Source organism: Pelodiscus sinensis, chromosome 6, assembly GCF_049634645.1.
Source record: "Pelodiscus sinensis isolate JC-2024 chromosome 6, ASM4963464v1, whole genome shotgun sequence".
In the NCBI taxonomy this organism is placed as follows: Eukaryota; Metazoa; Chordata; order Testudines; family Trionychidae; genus Pelodiscus; species Pelodiscus sinensis.
In genome coordinates this window covers 15186846-15208961 of record NC_134716.1, presented here as the reverse complement: position 1 = coordinate 15208961, position 22116 = coordinate 15186846, and the positions used below count along the sequence as shown (strand labels likewise).

At 46.1% G+C, this 22116-nt stretch overlaps 1 protein-coding gene across 3 annotated transcripts in view; it reads right to left on the bottom strand.

Moving 5' to 3' along the window:
• Positions 1-271: 271 nt before the first annotated feature.
• MOB3B (MOB kinase activator 3B) overlaps positions 272-22116 on the bottom strand; it is a 129543-nt gene continuing 107698 nt past the window's right edge. For all 3 annotated transcript variants that reach the window (XM_006127251.4, XM_025186766.2, XM_006127252.4), the window contains one exon: positions 272-6086. In XM_006127251.4, coding sequence (XP_006127313.1) covers positions 6057-6086 — 30 coding nt within the window. In that variant the 3' untranslated portion in view covers positions 272-6056. The remainder of the gene's footprint in view (positions 6087-22116) is intronic.

Genomic DNA, 22116 nt, shown 5'->3' with positions numbered 1-22116 from the left:
AAGTTGCCCTTTCCATTGGCAGATCACAAAGCTACAATACAACCCATAATACACTGGGGCTAATGCTTTCCATAAGGAGCAGAATCCAGCCCATAGTCACAAGTATTGTATCAGTTCTCAGGGACTTATATGCAGCAGGACTGACTCAGTAATCCACTAGGTCTTTTCCACATTCCATTCCTGTGTTCTTGAGGGATTTAGCTTACTGTATAAAGGATGTGAACCTTTCTTGCAAAATAGTTACAGACAAAATAATTAGAGGTCACTTAAGCAGGGTTATGTATCTTTTATTTGTGATGTTTGAATTCCTTAGGTTCATACACTAGGATTGATCTGACAAGTAGTCTTCCATTTTACCCTTTTTTTTTTAATATGACTTGAACAGTTAGTGTCGGAGTCTTTTTTCATACAACTGAACCCTTCATTTAATCACAAATAGAACTAAAAATGTCTTGAACATTGCTAAAAATTAACATAATGAACAGCACTGATGCATGGAAGGAAAAAAGGAATAATTTGTTAAAAAAGAGCATCTTCATTAAAAATGACCAAAAAAATCCTCTATCTAATCACTGGGGAAAAAAAACAAAAATTGTGAACACAGAAGCTCAGCTGACTAATTCATTTCTTCAATGGGAGAATATTTTATTAAAGTTTTATTATAATATATTCATTTAAAACCAGAAAAATCTGTTACACAGAAAAGAAACAACCACCCCATTTCAAAGCTTCAACTTTGTTTGGCTAACTTTCAAATAGCGTTGCCTGCTGTTCTCTCATGATGAAAAACAAAAGATCAAATTCGATCCACTAAATTTAGAAGAATAAAACTACAAGGTTATGATTCAGAGGCCACTTTTGGCTTGCTGTACCCAGGAAAAACCCATTCTAAAGATCTCCCTTCCTACAGATATACTGACAGCTTGCTAAGTATTGCGCAATACCCATAACATTGTCCCATTCCTAAAGCACTTATGCGGCAGCATACCTATATTCCTATTTTATACACATTAGATCTTATTCTGTAGTTCTCACATGCAGCCCTCACCTTCTTCTCCTCATTGGAGGGAATGAAAGGAACAAAAACCAAGCTCTTGGAGCTAAATGTTGCCAAAGGCCAGGAACTGAGGCTACTTGATTTTGGGAAGCATAGCTGGATGCAGCTGGGGAAGAAATTCCTGGCAGTAGCACCCTCCAAACCAGGAGCAGGCCAAATACGGCCTGCAGGCTGGATCTGGACTGCCAAACCACCAGATCCAACCTCCAGGCTCAGTAGGAGCCTCAGCCCGAATCCCTGCCTGCCCTGCCCCCACATGCTGCAAGCAGCTTTCTGAATGCTGTGAGCCCAGGGGAAAGGGGCAGAGGATTCACATGCTGCGCCCCCTCCTCCCCGCCAGCATAATCTTACAGCTCCCATTGGCGGGAGATCAGGCAGCATGTGAAGTACTCCTTCCCCATGGGCTTGCAGTGTTCAGAGCAGCACACATGACCTCTGCCTGGCTGAAGAACTTGCTGGGCAGGGCTGCTGGCAAGAAGCTACCTAAGTAAGCACCTCCCGGCCACAGCCTGCCTCTGGTATCCCAGCCCCTCCCTCCCCTGCAGCCCTAAATCCATGTAGCCTAAATCCACTGCACCCTTCCTCCTGCACCCATACCCCCTCCCACACTCTGCACCCTCTCCTATGCCTCTCCTCCAGGACACAACCCCCTCCCAGGCCTTGCATCCCAATCCCCGCACCTTCTCCTGCACTCCTGCCCCAGGTCACAATCCCCTCCCAGATCCTGCACCCCTTCCTACATACCTGTTTCAGATCAGAATCCTCTCCTGCATCCATACCTCCTCCTGGACCCCTTCCTGCACCCCAGTCTCCTGTTCCAAGTCACAGCCCCATCCCTCACCCAAACTTATTCCCAAATCTCAGCCTCTCTCCTGCATCCCAATCCCTTATCCAAAGCTTCCTTCTGCACCCCACCTCCATCCCAGGCCCCACATCTCCTCCATTAATATCATGGAAGAGTGCAGACCTTGACCACTTACCAACTTCTTAGAATGGCCACCCCATCAAAAATGATTGCCCACCCCTGCTCCAAGCCATAGGAATTTCCCCAAATAAGATAATCATGGCAATATATGGGCACTGGGTTTTGCATGAATGTACAAGCTCTCTTTAAGTCTTTGTGGGCTCACATCACATATCACTGCACATCCCACATTATGTAAGACTTGCTGCCTACAGCGGGATAACTTGGAAAGAAACTCAAGTTTCCTACATGCAGTTTCGCCACTTGCTCATGGGCGCCCATGATATGGCTCTTAGCTGTCACTAAGGGAAAACTCCCACTGAAGGTCAATGGAACTTTTCCCGGAGTAAGAACCAAAGGAGGAGTTTGGCATATGACCCCATTGTATTATGTGCATCAAAGAGCAGTGCACCCACAAGAACAGCAATTCCCAAAATTCCTCATCAGTGTTGGTTCTGGGGCAGTTTTGGTTACACAGCAACATCCCAAATTCTGGCATAAAGCCAGCAATGTTCTTGATCAACAAAAGCAGGTTTTTCTTCTTGGATTCCCCTGAAACTGACTGCTATCTTTAGCATTAAGATTAGGTAAGCACCGGAATAAAGATCAATCCCTTTTTTAGAAGGCAAGAAACAGAAGACACAATGGCTATAACCCAAATGAAGGATTTAAGGAGTTAATGGCAAAAACCCCCAGAAGCACACACATATTTGAAGCTGAACTATACAAAAGGCCACAAGAAAGTTAAGAATTCTCCATAGCAATCTAGTGGATGGACTTCCTCTCTTATGTTAAATGGGGTAGTAAGATTTTCATCCATTGAAATTAGTAAGATTTTCATCCATTTTAGTCACTCTCTTGTTTAGTATGCTGATGTGTCTGTATAAAACAGGGCAAGTGATTAGCAACTGAAATAAGACTATATTTATCTCTCATGATGTATTGTCAAGGGTGAAATTAAAAGCTGGACTCATGTTTACAGGACCCTGACTCTCTGCTTTCTCATGCCAGAATTAATTTTAGACTTGTAAATCCGACAATACTCTACACATTGTCATTATTGGGCTGTTAAGAGTCACAGAGATGAGGAAGGAGGAAAATGAGCCATGCCACACTGTTTGAAGCACCTAGGCCAGTGCTGAATTAATCACGTATATTATCTTCAGAAAGACAGAGGACTCTTGCAATTCTTGTTGGGAAATATTTGGCTAGAGTCAATGACAGATACATCACAGTGGTGCAATGACATGCATTTCATTATGTCCTAGCATATTAGCTTTAGGGACTGAGGTTTTCATAGACTTTTTGTAATAATAAACTTGCTTGGGCAGCTATGAGATGCCCATTTCATAACTGCTCACTGGGCCAGACTGCACTTAGCCCTGCACATGAGCGCAAAGAGGAAGGAACTCAGAGCCATTCCTTACTTCTTGTACCTCTGTACAGGGATCAGACCTCAGCACAAGGATAAGACTAACAGCAGCAGCAGCAGCAGAACTGTGCCCAAACAGGATGGGCCAAGTCTGGGTCCATGTTTACACCCCTTTTCTATATCAACGACCACAGGAGGCAAGTACACACTCCATCTTTCAATGGCTGGGGCTGCTCCTGGACTCTTGTAGTGTCATGCCATTGGAATGCTGGCTGAGACAGCCATGATGTCTCTGGGGCCTCTCTGCTGCAGAATCTACAGCAGCCATTAGGGAGAGCACAATAGTTATTAAATTGAACTGAGACCCAATTAAAAAACAATTAAAACAGTTTTTCAAATTTGGTGAAATTATCACAATCACGAAAATATTAACCAAGATAACAGGGAACAAATTCCTGCACATTTTAGAGTTACACTATGTTAATTACACCCAAACAGTATATTAGTAAGTGGCTTTAGTGAAAAGTAGAATGAACATGATTTTGTAGATAAAATGTTAAGCTTTTCAATTTTATCTAGCCATGGTTTGATTTTTTTGCATATAGATTCCACAGATTTGCATCTTCTTTATATAAACTTTCATTGCATATTGCAAAGCTGTGGAAATATCAGTAGTAACCTGCCATTTGTTTTAGCCCTTCAAAATGTTAGAAATTAGAAATACAGGATTTGCCACACCAGACCAGCAGTTATGTCTCCAACTGCGGCTAGAATTAGATAGTTCAGACTAAGGTACAAGAAACCAGGTGATGGATAATTATCATTCACCTTTGCAACAATCCTGTGAAATTCTTGGCCTCAGTGATATTTTGTAGCATTGAGTCCCATGACTAGGCAGTGGTTAAGCACCAGCCAAATTAATATTAAGAAGATCATGTCCCTTAGTGCATTAAAGAGGTAATCTGGTTGCAGAAGAGCTGTGAAAGGGGAAAGAGCACTTTAGTTCAATGTAACAAACTGAAAGTTGAACATTCCTTGAAGGCAAGGGCTAACACTACGGGTTGAACCTATCTAGTCTGGCACTCTCTGGTTCAGCAATATCAGTGGTCCAGCATGATTTGACTAAGCTGGATGTTCATTTATCATGGGTGTGGCCAAATTTCCTGCTGCTTGTAGCCACCAGTCCTGGCTCTCAGTGTTCTGTGCTGTAAGTTACCCTAAGCAGTGGAAGTGTTAGAAATGCTGCTAGACAACATGACTGCCTGTGGTTTGGCAAATTCTCTGGTTCGGCACTGGTCAGGTCCTGCTGGTGCTGGACTAGAGAGGTTCAACATGTATTTGCATAATTCTAAAGATAGGGAAAAACTACTAATTTAGCATGATTTGAGGAGAATCATTTTGATAACACAACATGCCAAATTCCTTAGAAGGCATAGAATATATGGCACTGTTCTATATATTTTCCACTAATTAAACTGGGTCTCTAGAGATCTTCTCTCAGTAAACACTATTAAAATATTTGTAGTGGGCCCATCACCATAGCACACTGTACATGAATTAATGAGTTTACGATGAATAACTTGAGTTCATTGATTTAAATTAGACTGTATGCTGAGAACTGTTATACAATATCTTTCTAGTATGGAAGACAGGCTGTCTTATAAGACACTATTTGCATACAGTACAATCATGCATTATGGTTTTGACCTCACCTTCACACTTACAATTCTTCATTAATTTACCCCTTTTTCCCAACAAAAGGAATATCTTCATCTGGAAAAGAATGAGGTTGGTGGAAAAAGAAATAGGACAGGGCAAAAAAACAGAAGGGAAAAGTTAAATATATGCACCAAACACAGCATATAGGACATTTAGTTCAACTCTAATTACCACCATCCTTCTTTGTACAGATACTGGGCCAGACTGCTGTCAATCACGCTGGTTTAACTCCAGGGCAACTCCGTTGAAATCACTGAGGTTAGTCTGGGTTTACACTGATGTAGCTGGGATCATAATCTGGCCCACTGTCACCTGAGAGCTGAACCAAGAAAATACACAAAGGACACACTGCTAGGTGTGCTAGAGAAAGAACCTTCGTTCTTATGGATGCTGAGGCTCAGTGGCATTTTGGAACATTTACCCACAAACCTTGGCTGGTAGCTAGACCCCAATGTAGGCATAGAAGGCTCCATGCAAAAATCTTGATGAGTTTCCAGGGACTTAATATTGTGCTGAACTTGGAAAACAAAGTACACAAAATCAAAATACACAAAATCTTTCCAGCTAACAATACAGGTTCATTTCCAAAGTACAAATACACAAGTCAGGCTAAAAACCTGAACTGCAATAAAGCTTGAACAATAGGAACATGGAACGTCTTTGTGACTGAAGAATTCCTCCTCAATAGATCAGGAACCAGAAAAAAATGCCAAGTCATTCCTCTCTCACTTGGTAGTCCATATCATTCAGAGGAGGTTCCTAGCAGCATATTTAGAGTTAAGAGCATACATAATGTTGGGAAGCATCTGTGAAAGTAACCTTCTGTCCCTAACTTTCTCACGGGTGGTAATTAACAGGCAGATTCAGCCCAGGAGGCCTCCCATGACCTCTAGCTCTGCAATAAGGCGGAAACGGTATTTCTCTTATGTTCGCCAGTTGGCTCTTTAGCGACACATCCTGGTTGTCATCTCTTTCTGTAAAGCAAAAGAGGGAATTAAAAATCAAAAGGTCACCAGTTTTACAATATGCTCATAGCCTCTGCCCATTTATTATTTGAACATTTCATCACACCAGAGAGAGCCATGTAGCTTCATATGTCACGTGTCTGTGCTATTCTTTGTCATCTTCAAGGACAGTGCATGTAATTGGAAATTAGCATAAAATCTTTTATCATTTCTGACATCTTTAATGCCATCTTAATTCCCTAACTGTGCCAGCTAAATGGCACTCTATCCTACATAAAGGAGATAAATCACCCGCAAAAGTCCTCTTCAGCTATCATGCTGGAAGCATTTTAAATTAATGTAAAAAATGCAATTCCAATTTGTCATTGAACTTGAAAGCAAGTGGAAGAATCATCAGTTCTGAAATATTAAAGGTAAATATTCTAGCTAATTACCACACCCTGAGACACAAATATTAGATCCTCTTAGATTTAAGCTGGAGCTGCAGAGTTTGGGTTCAGAATTGAATCTGGGAAATTTCTCACACATCAGCAATGTTCTGATGTGGGATTTGGTTCAGTCCATTATAGAGATGGATCCAAGCCATGAAGTTTGCGTCTGGACTTTCCTGCCTGGCTCCTTCTTGCCACCAGCCTCACTCTGCCCTGCCAAACCCCCCACCTCCCTTCCTGCTATGCTAGGCAGCCCAGCTCCCTGCACACTGAGCTCCTGGCTCCGCTGGGCAGCCTGCTATAGTGTGCTGAGCTCCTGACCCTGCTGTGGAGTGCCAACCTCCTGGGCCCACAGGGCATCCCCACTGGGTTGTACCTTACTCCCTAGCTGCAGTACACTGGGAAGCCCAGCAGCGGGGACCCAGCCTCCAGCCATCTACCAGGACTTTCTGGTCCTGGAACATCCATGGTCCTGCCGGATGATGGATGTTGCCGGACCAGGTTCAACATGTATTACTTATTAAAACTGCCGCAGGATCTTCAGCGTTCATATAAAAAATGCACAGAATTTCAGATTGTAAGTTTCATAAAAAAAAACCCCATGTGTGATCACAGGTCCATTTTATTGTATCTCTATGTCATAATACATAGTAAATGAGCTGCAGGGTCCCCAACTAATCTACTTCTGAAATATCAAGGACTGAGCAAATGCCACTGAGATCAGAATTTGAGTGGCCAGAGAAAATAGCCTTTCCAAAGCTGAGGTTCAGATCACTAACTAGCCACATTGGCTGGCAGTTTAATAACACATGATATGACTGGTTTATACATATGTAACTAGGATCTAAGTGATCATGACTGCTAAAGTATATAGTGTAATGCACAGATAGTTATCAAAGAATATTGATTAATACATGCTTGGTAGCTAGATTTTTTCCTCTAGCAGCTAGTCGTAGGGTAAGACTGGGTGCCCCCTGGAATGGCACCTTCATGGCAGTCAATATATTAGAGGTGTTTCGACTGACCCCCTCTTTAGTTTTTCTTGCCTGCTACTCTGACAGAGGGGAAGGAGGATGGGTATTGGAATGGAGAGGAACAACATATCTTGAAGAACAACGGTTACAGGAAGGTGAGTTTGGGCCGGCAGGCCTCCTGGAGGGGTTTCTCCGCCTCCGGGCCAGTGGGCGGCGCGTCCGCCCCACTGCACAGCCTCTTAAAAAATAGTCCCCCAAGTCTCTAGTCCCAAAGTTCAACTCCCGACCTTCCGCCAGGTTGGGGTGAGAGGCAATTAGTCCAGGGGCCCGGCCTTGCGTCAGGCTGAGAGGGGAGGCAAATGTTCCGGCGCCTGGCCTTCCTAGGGCTTCCTAGCGCTAGCCATGGGCTTTTACCAGCCCGAGCTATTCCCTGGGCCACTTCCTTTCTCCCCCTCAGCTGGTATCTGATCCTCTGGCAGGTCCCCTGGGGAGTTAAGGAGGTTCTCCTCCGGTAGAAGTCCCAGCGGCCTGATCCAGGCCTCAGTGGCTTCCAGGTCCTCTGGCTCTGCAGCAGGCAGGGTTGTCTAGGCTGGCCCTTGGGGGTCCTGCTCATCCAGCAGCTCTGGCAGGCTCTCAGGGCTTGGGGTGCTGGCTGGCACCAGGGTTCAGGGAGGTCCCACTGGTAAGTCAGGTCCTCCTGGCTCTCAGGTACGGCCGGTGGGGCCTGTCAGTTCGGCAGGCACACACGGACCCGGGGTACAGGCGGGCGTCGGGGCTCCAGCAGGGCCTCGGGTTCAGTCAGATCTTTGGGGTCCTTTCCTGCAGGCCCAGCCCCCGCCCCAGTCTCCCTCTCAGGTAGGTCTCCGGTGAGTCAGAGGGCTGGCTGGTTAGTGGGCTGAACCAGGTCTCTGGGGCAGGGAGCTCTGGGCAGGCCCGTCTCCCACTGAGGTTGGGCCCAGACTGAGCTCTCAGCCTGGCTCTTTATAGTCCTAGCCCCGCCCACTGACTTCTGGTCAGGTGATAGGGAGGGGCTAGGCTGTGCCCAAAATGGCTCCCGGAGGGGGATTCCCTCCTTGGGGGTGGTGGGTGGCCTTGCCCCCCCACTACAGTGAATTATTGTTTTTTCTTCTCTGAGAATTTGTTCATGTACATTCCAGTCAGGTGACTCACAAGCCCAAGTTCAGTTAGTGCGGTCAAAGTCTTGCTCTGATTGGCGCACTGCTCATCCAAATGCTGCATTGTTCCTAGCCTGGTGTGTGATTGCATAGTGTGCGGCAAAGGTGCATATAAAGACCAGGTTCTCCTGAGCAGGGATCTGGGACAGGAAGACTGTAGATGAGGCCTGACCGCTGGTGAAGTGTACAGTGAGCGGAGGTGGAGGCGCTCCTGTGAGGTTGTAGCATTCCTGGACGCAGGATACTTACCCATGATATGATGTGTTGAGACAACATGGGTTGACATTTCATTCTATCAGCCACTACTAGAAACAACTGTAGCGACTTCCTATCAATGTAAAAAGCAGGAGTCCTACACGTCAAGGGAAAACAGTCTTTGCTTTCAAGCACTAGAGTACGGATTGGGGTAAAAAAGTGGGAGGAAGATGTCCTGGTTCACGTGGAAATGCAACACCATCTTCAGGGGAAGGCTGGGTGCAGTCGGAGCTGCAGCTTGTCCTTATGTGATACTGTATAGGGGGCTCCGATGTTAGGGCGCTAAACTTGGACTCCCTCTGCTATCAGGAATGCTACCCTGTAAGAAAAGTAGAGCAGGGGGCACATGACCAATGGTTCCAATGGCAGACTTTTCAGCCTGGAAAGGACTAGGTTGAGGTCTCAGGGGAGACCAGTTGGAGAACCTTAAGATACAGGCAGTCCCCGACTTACGTGGATCCGACTTACGTCGGATCCCTAGATACGAACGGAGTGAGGCAACTCCCGCACATGCGCAGCAGCATTCCCGGGGCTCGCTCACCTGGGTCCTAGGATCCTCCTCCTCCTCGGGCCGGCTCCGACTGGGGTCCCGCAGAGCTGCCGGGCAGAGGAAAAGTGCCTCCCCCTGCCAGCAACAGGCTGCCCCCTCCCCTGAGCAACAGGCTGCCGAACAGACAAAAGCAGCCTCTCTGCCCCTCCTCCCCCTATACATGCCGGGCTCCCGGAGCGCAGCAGCGTCCCCGGGGCTCGCTCACCTGGGTCCTAGAATCCACCTCCTCCTCCTCTTCGGCCGGCTCCAACTGGCCTCTGCCTGCAGCAGCTGGCCACAGGGACAGGGATCCCGCAGAGCTGCCGGGCAGAGGAAAAGTGCCTCCCCACGCCCGCTGCCCCCCCCCCCCCCGCAGCCTCGCATCCTGCACGCCTCCCCCCTCCCCCCCTGCCAGCAACAGGCTGCCCCCTCCCCTGAGCAACAGGCTGCCGAACAGCAGACAAAAGCAGCCTCTCTGCCCCTCCTCCCCTCTATACATGCTGGGCTCCCTGGGCAAACAAAGACTCCACCAAAACAAACAAAGTGCTGGCCTCATTGTGTTAGCAAAAAAAGGACCCTCCTCCTAGAACCCTGGGTGGTGTGTGGAAATAAAGCTATTAGCTCAAAGCATGGTGCAGAGCTGTTTGGTATTTGATGAGTTACTCCTTTAGTCCTGAGTTTGTCACAGGGACAGAAATAGATGTGAAATCTTCTGAACAGGGGAACAGACAGCAAAACGAACATTAGAGGGGAGTTAACCTTTCATTATGCTATCCAAAACTAAAACAAATGTTTGGCTAGAGTTTCCCCTACAATATGTACCAGTTCCGACTTACATACAAATTCAACTTAAGAACAAACCTACAGTCCCTATCTTGTACGTAACCCGGGGACTGCCTGTAGAGTCTATCAAAGCCTTTTAAGAATTGGCTGACTATGGCGTCTGCAAACACCAAGTGTCCATATGCACTCAGTTGGAAAACTGATATGGAGGCTAAGTGAACCCTTATGGAAAAGATTGAAAGTCCTTGTTGTTTGAGGTAGAAGAGGTAGGCTAGAATTGAAGGCACCGAATCCAGCTAGGGGGGCAAGCTGTGTGGTGCTGACCAAACTGAAAATCTCTTCCAGTTGTTGAAGTAGGTGGCTCTCATGGAACGTTTACTACTGACAAGGTGAACTTCTCTAACCTGGTCAGCGCATGAGAGCGTCAATGGATTCAGCTATGGAGCTTCCACACTGTGAGGTCTGGATGCTGTAGCCCAGAGGTGGGGAACCTAAGGCTTGGGGGCCAGAGGCAGCACCTGGCTTGCCTGGATCTGGCCCTTGAGACACAGAGCTCACCCCAGCATTGGGGGGAGCCTGCTCTGGCACTCCAGCCTCGCCACTCCTCCACCACCATCCTGCGTAGCTGGAGCACACAAAATCTGCTAGTCTGGGCTCCACTAGGGCCTGGTGCGTGAGGGGGAATGTGGAGAGTGTCTTTCTCCTTCGCAATTGGGCGGGGGGAGGGGGGGCATGTCAGTGAGGATTTGTTGTTGTTTCTTCTTGTGTGTGTCCCCTGACTGATTTTTATTTTGTGTGCGAAGGTCTAGAAAGAGTGGAAGTGGGACCGGAGCCTCCATTGACGTGTCCACATATCAAGTAGGGAGGTGTACCATTGTTGATGGGGCTAAACTGATGCTATCAAAATGACCTAAGCTCAATTCCTTCATATCTTGAGGAGTACCTTGCGGACAAGTGGGATTGGTGGAAAAGAGTACAGGATGTGGCCTCCCCAGTGTAGGAGGAATGCATCTGTTGCGGAGCCTGGGCTGTGATTTTGGAAGGAGCAGAACTGCTAGCACTTCCTGTTGTGCTGAATGGCAAATAGGTCTATCTACCTCACCTTTGGAAGACTGAATTCGTTACTTCCGGGTGAAGCAACCACTCATGGCCATGAAAGGACCTGCTACGGTGGTCCATTAGCACATTCTGCACTGTGGGAAGGTAGGTATATGGCTTGCAGGTATATGGAATGCTCCACAAAGAACATTAAAACTCAGAGCATTAAAACTCCCTGGCATAGGAGAGAGGCGCATGCACCCCCATTTGTTAATACAGAACACTGCCATTGCATTGTCTGTCATAACTAACACACAGTGCCCTGTTAAGTATTGCTGTAAGGTGTGGTAGGTTACAAACCTGTCCAAACCATCATACTGGTTGGTATGCTGAAGCCAGCCAAGCCTGAAGAGGTTGTATCACATAGATACAGGCTGTCAAGTGCCCCAGAAGTTTCAGGCAGTTCTTTGCCATGGTGATAGGAAACTGAGGATGTGAATAATCTTGGTGAGGGTCTGAAACCTCACTTCCTGCAGGAATGCTCTGGCCTGGGTGGAGTCCAGTACTGCCCCTACAAACTCTATTCTCTGGATGGAGGTCAGAGTAGATTTTACTTCATTCATGAGAAGACCCCGACTGTCGAAGGTGGTGCTGATGACTGAGGTGAGGCCTCCACTTGGGTCCTGGAGCAATCCTTGATCAGCCAGTTGTCGAGGTATGGAAATACTTGAACCTGGTGCCTGTGCAGGAACAGGTCCAAGTTCCCCAAGGACAGAGGCTAGTCCTTGGCAGTAACCCAGGGTACGTCTACACTACAACGTTAATTCGAACTAAGTTAGTTCGAATTAGTTAATTCGAACTAAGCTAATTCGAACTAACGGATCCAGACTAAAAAACTAGTTCGAATTAGCGTTTTGCTAATTCGAACTAGCATGTCCACATTAAGTGGACCCTGAACCAGGCTTAAGGATGGCCGGAAGCAGTGCCGGCAGGGCATCAGAGGAGAACTTAGAGCGTGAAGATGCTGTCTCGGGCTAGCCGAGGGCTGTGCTTAAAGGGTCCTGACCCCCACCCCGGACAGACAGTTCTCAGGGGTGCCCCGCGTGCAAAGCAGTCCTGGCTTGGATTGCCCGGAGTACCCACACTGGGCACATCACAGCACTCGGCCATCAGACCGGCTGCACTTGCCGCAGGCTGCCATCTGGGAAGAGGGGGCAATTGGGGGGCTGCAGGAGAGCTTCCACCCCCAGAAGCCCGCAGAGACAGCCCAGTCCTCCCCATTGGGGGCGCGTACCCCATTCCTCCCTCACCTCCTTCCACTTACCCTTCCCTAGCCCCTCTTCTTGATATACAAAATAAAGGACAATTGTGTTCAAAAATGGAATCTGTCTCTATTGAACAAAACTGGGGGAGACTGGGAAAAGGAGGTGGGAGAGGGGAAGAGAGAGGGTGGGAGAGGGGAGGGCAACTAAAATGACCAGGGGTTGGGAACAGGTCCCATATGAAGAGAGGCTAAAGAGACTGGGACTTTTCAGGTTAGAAAAGACGAGACGGAGGGGGGACAGGATAGAGGTCTCTAAAAGCAGGAGTTGGGTGGAGAGGGTGCATACAGAAAAGTTCTTCATTAGTTCCCATAAAGAAGGACTAGAGGGCACCAAAGGAAAGGAATGGGTAGCGGGCTTCAAACTAGTAACAGAAAGTTGTTCTTCACAAAGCAAAGAGTCAACCTGTGGAACTCCTTGCTGCAGGAGGCTGTGAAGGCTAGAACTAGAACAGAGTTTAAAGGGAAGTGAGATCAAGTCATGGAGGTTGGGTCCATGGAGTGGTCTTAGCCAGGGGGTAGGAGTGGTGTCCCAGCCCAAAGTTTGTGGAAGGCTGGAGAGGGATGGCACGAGACAAATGGCTTGGTCACTGTCTTCGGTCCATCCCCTCCAGGGTCCCTAGGGTTGGCCACTGTCGGCAGACAGGCTACTGGGCTAGATGGACCTTTGGTCTGACGCAGGACGGCCATTGTAAGCTCAGGGCTCAGGGTCGGGGGTCTCAGTGGACCCCCTTGATTCTCTTGCACACCTGCTCCTGGGTGGCCAGGCTGGCAGCTCTCCTGCCCTAGCCGGCCACTTTCCTGTGTGTAGTGCGGAGATCGTGGACGAGGTCTTGCGGTCTCGGGCAAGCTCCCGGGAGCTGCCAGCCTAGTCCCGGGAAGAGGGGGAGGGCTGGGGAGCATTGGGTGGGTGGCTCGATCCGTGCCAGGTGCAGGGTCTGCTGGCTGGGTGCTGGCAGGCTTGCACCTGGCACGGGCACCGTAGCCAGCCCGTGCCCCTTTAAGGGGTCCGGGGCCGGGAGGGGGGCATAGAGTTTCCCTGGTGTTGGCCAGAGTGGCCACCAGGGCAAGCTGGGGAGGGCTAGCCTCCCACTAGTTCGAATTAAGGGGCTACACTCCCCTTAATTCGAACTAGCTAGTTCGAACTAGGCTTAATCCTCGTAAAATGAGGTTTTCCTAGTTTGAACTAAGCGCTCCGCTAGTTCGAATTAAATTCGAACTAGCGGAGCGCTAGCGTAGCGCCTATGAAAGTTAGTTCGAACTAACGTCCGTTAGTTCGAACTAACTTTGTAGTGTAGACATACCCCCATAGAGTGGCAGCAGCGCGCAGTGGGGGAGGAGAAGGCGGCACTGAGGAGCTGGTGCTGGAGGGCACCGCTTAAAAGCCGGTTCCCCCCAGCACCAGTTCCTGCCTACCCCCCTCGCTGCCTCTTTAGGATGCAGGTCTGTGGAACCAGCAGGTATGGGGAGCCTCCTTGAAAGCTGGCTTCCCGTGAGTATTGGCTCCAGCCTGTCCCCCCTCACCCTCTGCACTGCTGTTTCTCTATCTGAGGCAGCAGCACATGGGAGAGGGGTGAGGCAGATCCGGTGCTTGTGGGGAACCTGCTTTCAGCTAACTCCTCATTGGCACTGACTCCCACTCCGCACCCCTTGGTGCCTACGATACAGAGTGCGTGTAGTTGACAAGATTAAACAATAAGCCAAGGCTTAATGGTTAATCGTGTAGACACGTTGACATCCCAAATCTATGTAACAAAATACAGGACTATGTAGCACTTTAAAGACTAACAAGATGGTTTATTAGATGATGAGCTTTCGTGGGCCAGACCCACTTCCTCAGATCAAATAGTGGAAGAAAATAGTCACAACCATATATACCAAAGGATACAATTTAAAAAAATGAACACACATGAAAAGGACAAATCACATTACAGAACAGAAGGGGGATGTGGGGGGGGGGGGGGGGAAGGAAGGTGAATGCCAGTGAGTTAATGATATTAGAGGTGGGGAAGGGGAAATGTCTGTGAGTTAATAGTATTAGAGGTGATAATTGGGGAAGCTATCTTTGTAATGTGTAAGATAGCCGGGGTCTTTGTTAAGTCAGGTGCGGAGAGTGTCGAATTTTAGCATGAATGCCAGTTCAGAGGATTCCCTTTCAAGTGCAGATTTGAATGTCTTCTGAAGTAGGATGCAGGTTAGCAGGTCATTAAGACTGTGTCCTTTCTGGTTGAAATGACAAGCAACTGTTTTTTCTTTGTGATCCTGTCTAATGTCTGTTTTGTGGGCATTGATTCTGTGGCGAAGTGTCTGAGACGTTTGTCCAATGTACATAGCAGACGGACACTTTCGGCACATGATAGCATAGATTATATTTGTGGAGGCGCAGGAATATGTATTCTTGATCTTGTAACTCACTAATCTATGTAGTGAGACTTTGGCTATCTGCCATAGGCCTCTGAATCTAACACTGGTTTGGCTTGGCGGACCTCTCTGAAATGTGCTCGCAGCTCTCAAAGGTGCTTCTGGGCTTCTGGTTGACTCTAACCACAGTGTAAAGAAATTGAAATGTAAATAAACGTCATCCTGTCTGCTGTAAGATGATGTTGGGAAGCTGTGCTGTATTTAATATTTTATATGTACAAGCTAAATGCATGGCACCCTAACTCTGCTAACAGACCATACAATCTAAAGATTTTAGCTTGAGTACCTTCCTCCATGGTAGAAATTACTTTACATTAGTTGATCCAATAAAAGATATTAACTCACCTATTTCATGCCTCTAGTATCCTGGGACCAACACAGCTACAACTACACTACATACAGTATGGAATGCTGTCATTCAAGGCTGCTTAAAAGCAAAAGACAACTAGCAGAGAACAGAATGGTAAGCTGTTTTGCCATCATTTTTAGGGGTGGTTAAAAAATAGGGTGAATGTTTCATGAACATTTTCATAAACAAAATTGCATTTTTTAAATAAACCTTATTCCTCAGGTTTTCCCTCCAGAACAATGAAAACTTAAAAGCAACATTAAATGCAATGTACTATACATCTGTATAGTTGTTTGCTTTCTCATACACAAGTGATCCCTATAATCTTGCTACTTTGAAAGGTCAACAGGAATTTCTATCAGCAGACACACAATCGTAAGTAATTTATTGCATATTAATATAGTGCACGCTTACTAAACCCGGTTTCCTGGTAGAAGGATTTTAGGACTTGGGAATTCAACATCATCTGGGTTTTTAATTTTTATTTTAAAGGACAACAAAACACTATTTCTTGATGAGGAAAAAGCAGCTGAAAATACAGATCAGTTCTGTTAACTCTCAGATGTGTACTAGGAAGTGCTGTGAGAGTTTATAAAACTCGATTTTTCCAGACAATATTGTTAAAACAATGAATGGTCATTGAAGTGGCTCAGTGCTGCTACAAGCCCTTCCAGTGCAGTTTGCATTCTTACTCATCTCCACTGAGTGGAGCCAAACACACTGACATTAAACTCAGAGAGTAAATTCTAGAACTTCATTTTTCCATTTGTACATCATCCTCTGAAAATCTGCCACATTGAGAAATTCTTCCCCCACACTCAGGAAAAACAAACTATTGAACAACTTGTTAGCAGCTTCTTGTTGCAAGGTCAATGTCTTTATCCAGGCATCAGCAGGCCTTGTTGGTCATTTCCCATAAGCAAACTGATTAGATATTGATACTTCCTGAAGCAGTGTTAATATCTGCAGATGCTTAACTTATGTGTTTGGAGCCTAGATACCATAGCGATGGGGTCTCTGTAAGCCCAATACGTGGCAGACAAACATTCCTCCTTCTGCAGCTACTTCCACACAACTACTGGAGGAATCAACCAACAGTCTGTCTATTTTTTAAGAGGACAAAGAAGGTGGTTATGCAGATGCACAGAATTGGTGTCAGTAAATCTGCTTATTTTTCAGGATCAGAGGGAAGCAAACTCTTCCCTCCCAGATAAATAATGAGTAGAAAAAGCAACAATTTAAAACTCTACTCAAGAAAAGCAGAGCACAGCTACAACAGTGAGGGGGTCATTAGAAACAGCTAACAGGCCGTGAGAGGTGCCTATGAGATATGGAGTTTATGCACAGTATATCTACTAATGGCTTTAAAAACACTTCCCATGTTAATGCATTTTCAAAGCACAACTGTGAATGCTTTATCTCTGAAGTATTCATGGAGCATGAGCCCGCATTACAATGTCTCCGATTTTTGCTGAGGCAGAATTTTCCCTTTACATTAGTTTAAAAAAACTCTCATTTTGTATCATAAAATATGTAGTGTTGTTTTGTCTGGCTGCAAAATTATTTTCATGGTCTCATCCAACTTACGTCTTCTCTCCATCCTCTACTTGGCCATGTTGGTGCAAGCTGCTCTGTAGTTCCAATCCTGCCTTCACACTCCTATTTAAATGGCCTTCTGTTCTAACACCAGTTTGGTTTTGGTGTTGGAAATGTTTATGGGAGTCAGAGATCAGAACATGAGACTAGGCTGTCACTATTACCATCACTTAGGGCATGCCCACACTAAGGGTATGTCTACACTAGCCCCCTAGTTCAAACTAGGAAAGCTAATGTAGGCATTCGAACTTGCAAATGAAGCGCGGGATTTAAATATCGCGGGCTTTATTTGCATGTTCCCATCCGGTCGCCATTTTTAAATGCCACTAGTCTGGACTAACTGCCCGCAGCTACACGTGGCAGTTAAACGGTAATTCAAACTAAGTCCTTAGTTCGAATTAACTGTTACTCCTCGGGCTACTGAAATTTCAAAATGGCGACCGGATGGGAACATGCAAATAAAGCCCAGGATATTTAAATCCCGGGCTTCATTTGCAACCCCGAACGCCTCATTTGCCTACCTAGCTCGAATTAACGAGCTAGTGTAGACATACCCTAGGGAGTTTTTTTTTAAATAACTTCCCTTATTTCGAAATAACAAGGTGAGTGTCCACACACTCACAGCAAGCCCATTATTTCAAAATAATTTTGAAATAAGGGGTTTGTTATTTCAAAATAACCCCTGCTTGTGATGAGAAATAACATTTATTTTGAAATAGTTATTTTGGGAGTTATTATTTAGAAATAATTTTGTAGTATAGACGTAGACTTAACCAGAGAAGATGTTTCTAAATGGCTACACACTGTTCCCAGGAAGTTAACATCAGAGAAATGGTCAAAGAGACAAGCAAGGGTAAATTCCATCCTATGCAAAGGCACAGGTTCTACTGACTTCAACTAACCTCAGAGTGATATCAACTTTAAAGGTATAGATTATTTTCTTTAGAGGGATGAGTGTGAATGTGTGTTTGCACGAAGACGGGGACTCTTACTTTCTATTTCTAGTCATTCCCCTAAAGAAAATTTACAATAGGAAAGAAAACTAATCAGAAAATGGTTTCTAAAACAGAAATAAAAATTAGTATGAAGAAAATAAAATAAATTATTCTCAGTCACGTTTTAATGGGGTGATTTTGGGGGAGGAAGGGCTGAAAGAAAGGAATGTGACTAAAGGCGACTTTCTGTAGGAGCAATGTCAAGTATTCCATTATAAAATGTGGAGACAATTAGAGCCTTTTGTTTGGTGCTTTCCACAGCAGTCTGTTTTTTCTTGCCAAATAATCTCTCAAATTCACAGCATTGTTTTAAAAAATGCAATATGATTATTCTTCCTTCAAATATTTTAACACAGTGGTTTTCACCCATGGACCACAGGTTAAAAGGCACAGTTCTATGGAAATGGCAACCTTTTTGCATTTCTGGGCACCTAAATATTTTTGGATGGCAGTGAACATGCCTTTGGCAAAATTAGACATTGTCTGTGGACCTCCCAGGGGCCTACGGACCACAGGTTAAAAGGCACATTTCTATGGAAATGGCATCCTTTTGCAGATTCATTAGACATAGCTTGTGGCCCCGAGGATTTGAACCACTGATTAAAAATCACTGATTTCACACAACAAACTCTCTCACTAAAGCAATAAGAAATGGATAGCCAAATCCCAGTTCTATATAGATCAGGGGTTTTCAAACTTCACTGCACCCTTCTGACAACAAAAATTACAAGTTGGACCTTCCTGGCATGGTACCCTGGGACCTGAAATAATGTGACAAGTAGTAGCCAGCATGGATTTGTAAAGAACAAATCATGTCAAACCAATCTTATTGTTTTCTTTGATAAGATAACAAGTCTTGTGGTTAAGGAAGAAGCAGGGGATGTGGTATACCTATAGTAAAGCATTTGATATGGTCTCACATGACCTTCTTATCAATAAACTAGGGAAATACAAACTACGTGAGTCTACTATAAGGTGGGCGCATAACTGGCTGGAAAACTGTTCTCAGAGAGTTAATGGTTCAAAGTCTTGCTGGAATGGCATAACAAGTGGTGTTCCACAAGGATCTTTATTTGGGACTGGTTCTGTTCAATATCTTCATCAATGATTTAGATATTGGCATAGAGAGTATACTTATTAAGTTTGCTGATGATACCAAGCTGGGAGGGGTTGCAAGTGCTTTGGAGGATAGGCTCGTAATTCAAAATGATCTGGGACAAACTAGAGAAATGGTCTGGGGTAAATAGGACAAAGTTTAATAAGGACAAATGCAAAGTGCTCCTCTTAGGAAGGAACTCTCAGTTTCACACATACAGACTGGGAAGCAACTGTCTAGGATGGAGTACTGCAGAAAAGGCATGTAGGGGTCATAGTGGACCACAAGCTAAATATGAGTCAACAGTGTGATGCTGTTGCAAAAAAAGCAAACATGATTCTGGGATGCATTAATAGGGGTGTTGTGAGCAAGGCATGAGAAGTCATTCTTCTGCACTACTCGGCACTGATTAGGCCTCAGTTGGAGTATTGTGTCCGGCTCTGGGCACCACATGTCAAGAAAGATGTGAAAAAATTGGAGAAGGTCCAGAGAATAGCAACAAAAATTATTAAAGGTCTAGAAAACATGACCTATGAAAGAAGACCGAAAGAATTGGGCTTGTTTAGTTTAGACCAGAGAAGACTGAGGGGGGGACATGATAGCGATTTTCAGGTATCTAAAAGGGTATCACAAGGAGGAAGGAGAATTTTTTTTCTCCTTGGCCTCTGATGATAAGACAAAAAGCAATGGGCTTAAATTGCAGCAAGGGAGGTTTAGGTTGACATTAGGAAAAACACTGGAATAAATTGAATAAACACTGGAATAAACTGATTAAACACCGGAATAAATTGCCTAGGGAGGTTGTGGAATCTCCATCCCTGGAGATATTCAAGAGAAGGTTGGATTGACATCTATCAGGGATGATCTAGACCAGTGGTCACCAACCAGTTGATCGGGATCTACCACTAGATCTTGGAGACTCTGATAGATGATCCTGACTAGTTTGGCTGGGAAGCTCTCAAGTTGCTGGCACTTTAATTGCCCCTCCACCCACTGTCATGCTGTTCCTATTTGCTGTGCAGGATGTGGGAGGGAGAAAGGGGATGTTGATGTCAGGATGTCCCTCTGGGTCCCCCCCCCCCCCACTTCTGTACCCTGTCTCCACACAGAAAGAAGGAGATGGAGGGAGCTTAGCAATGTAAATCTCTGTCACTCGCATGCTGTATGTGTCTGTCATTCTCACAAACACACACAGTCCTTCCCTCTCATCTACTGACCCAACATGTACATGGGGGGTTGTTACTTCCTTTACTACTTGCAATGTGGGTTATTTTTGGTTTTTTACTGGTCTGTGCATTTCATAATTTTAATTTCTCTCTTGTGCTTACATTTAATTCTTTGAGCAGTGAGTTCTAAAATGCCAAACCTGTCATGGCTGGAATCAGGAGCGGTCTGAGGCCGGCTGCGGCAGCTGGCGCCCCAGGCAGAACGCACGATCGGTGCCCCCGCCTGCACGGCCATCAATGGAGTGATGTTATCATCGGGCACCCAGGGCTCCCCTTTGAAGCAGCACCCTAGGCGACGGCCGAGTCGGCCTATAGTCATGGGCCAACCCTGGCTGGAATCATTATTGGTGTGGTATCTGCTGCTCCTGGAAGTGGCTGGCATGTCCTTGCAGCCCCTGAGAAAGGCAGAGGAGGGGGTCTCCACATGCTGTATTTGCCTGCAGACACCACTCCTGCCGATCAAAAACAGGGAACCGTGGCCAGTAGAACCTATAGGCTCAGTGGATGAAGGGCAGCACATGGCACCATGGAGCCATTGTTGTACATGCCAGCTGCTTTCAGGAGTGGTGCAAGGCTAGGGCAGGAGTAACCCTGCCTTAACCCCACTGTACCGCCACCCAGAAGCTGTCTCAGTTAAATGGTGCCCAGCCAGAGCCTGCTTCCTGAACCCCATCCCAGCTCTGGACCTTGCCCTGCACCCAATCTGCCACAGACATAAGTCCCTCTGCACCCACACTCCTCCCCAGAGCTTTCACCCTGAAACCCCTCCTGGACCTCAATCCCCTGCCCTGGGCTAAACCTGGAGCCCCTCCCACACTCCAAACTCCTTGGCCCAAGACCTGAGTCTGCACTCCAACCCCCTACCCCAACCTGGTGAATGTGACTGAGGATGGGGAAGGCAGGGGATAGTGAGCGCAGGGTGAGGCCTTGGAGAAGGGGTAGAACAGGGGCTAGGCCTCAAAGAAGGGACTGGAAGGAAGTGGGCCGAAGGTACTTGGGTTTGAGGTAGATCTTACATTGCACTTAAATACAAATAGTGATCTTGTGGTTAAAAAGGTTGGAGACCCCTGATCTAGACAGTGCTTGGTCCTGCTGTGAGAACAGGGGACTGGATTTGATGAACTCTCGAGGTCCCTTCCAGTTCTAGTGTTTTATGATTCTGAGCAAGGGAGTTTGCCAGACCAGGGGCACCTCTCCTGCCCTCTGGCCTCCAGTCAGTGTGCTGTCCCTGGCCCACCTCCTGGCCTCTGTTGCTCCCGCCGCTGGGGTTCCCTGCCCTGGGCCCCTTTTAACAGCAATTGTAAGCTGTGACGGAGTATTGATTTGCAATCATTGTATAGCCAATGCATCAAGAATGGTTGCTACCGAAGGGGTTGGAATATATACAACAGCCAATGGCAGAAATGATTGGTGGTGTTTAAAGATGTAACAGAGAAAAAAAATGAATCAAGAAGAAATTTACAGACTGAATATGCCCAGGGACCAGACTATAAGGAGCATCCTTTGTTCTGCCCTGTGAAATCATGTTGATACTTTCTGGTTTGCTGCAGGCATCCCAGAACACAATTTCATAAACATCAGAAATTTCACTCAGTCTCTGGTTTTGTGATGATGATGATGCATTTTTGGATCTTTTTCAGGAAATACTAAAATGATTTCCCAGATGGAACACACACATTTCTGAAAGGTTAATTCATCTTTCTCTCTCTGATGAATGCCTCTTCTCCTTCCAACATTAAGCAGATAAGTCTAGACATAACTCAATTTTTATTTTTGCAGCTCAGTGCACCTGTAAAGGAAGCAAACAAACTCAAAGACAAATTGAGCAGTTTACTGAAACTGTGTGGACA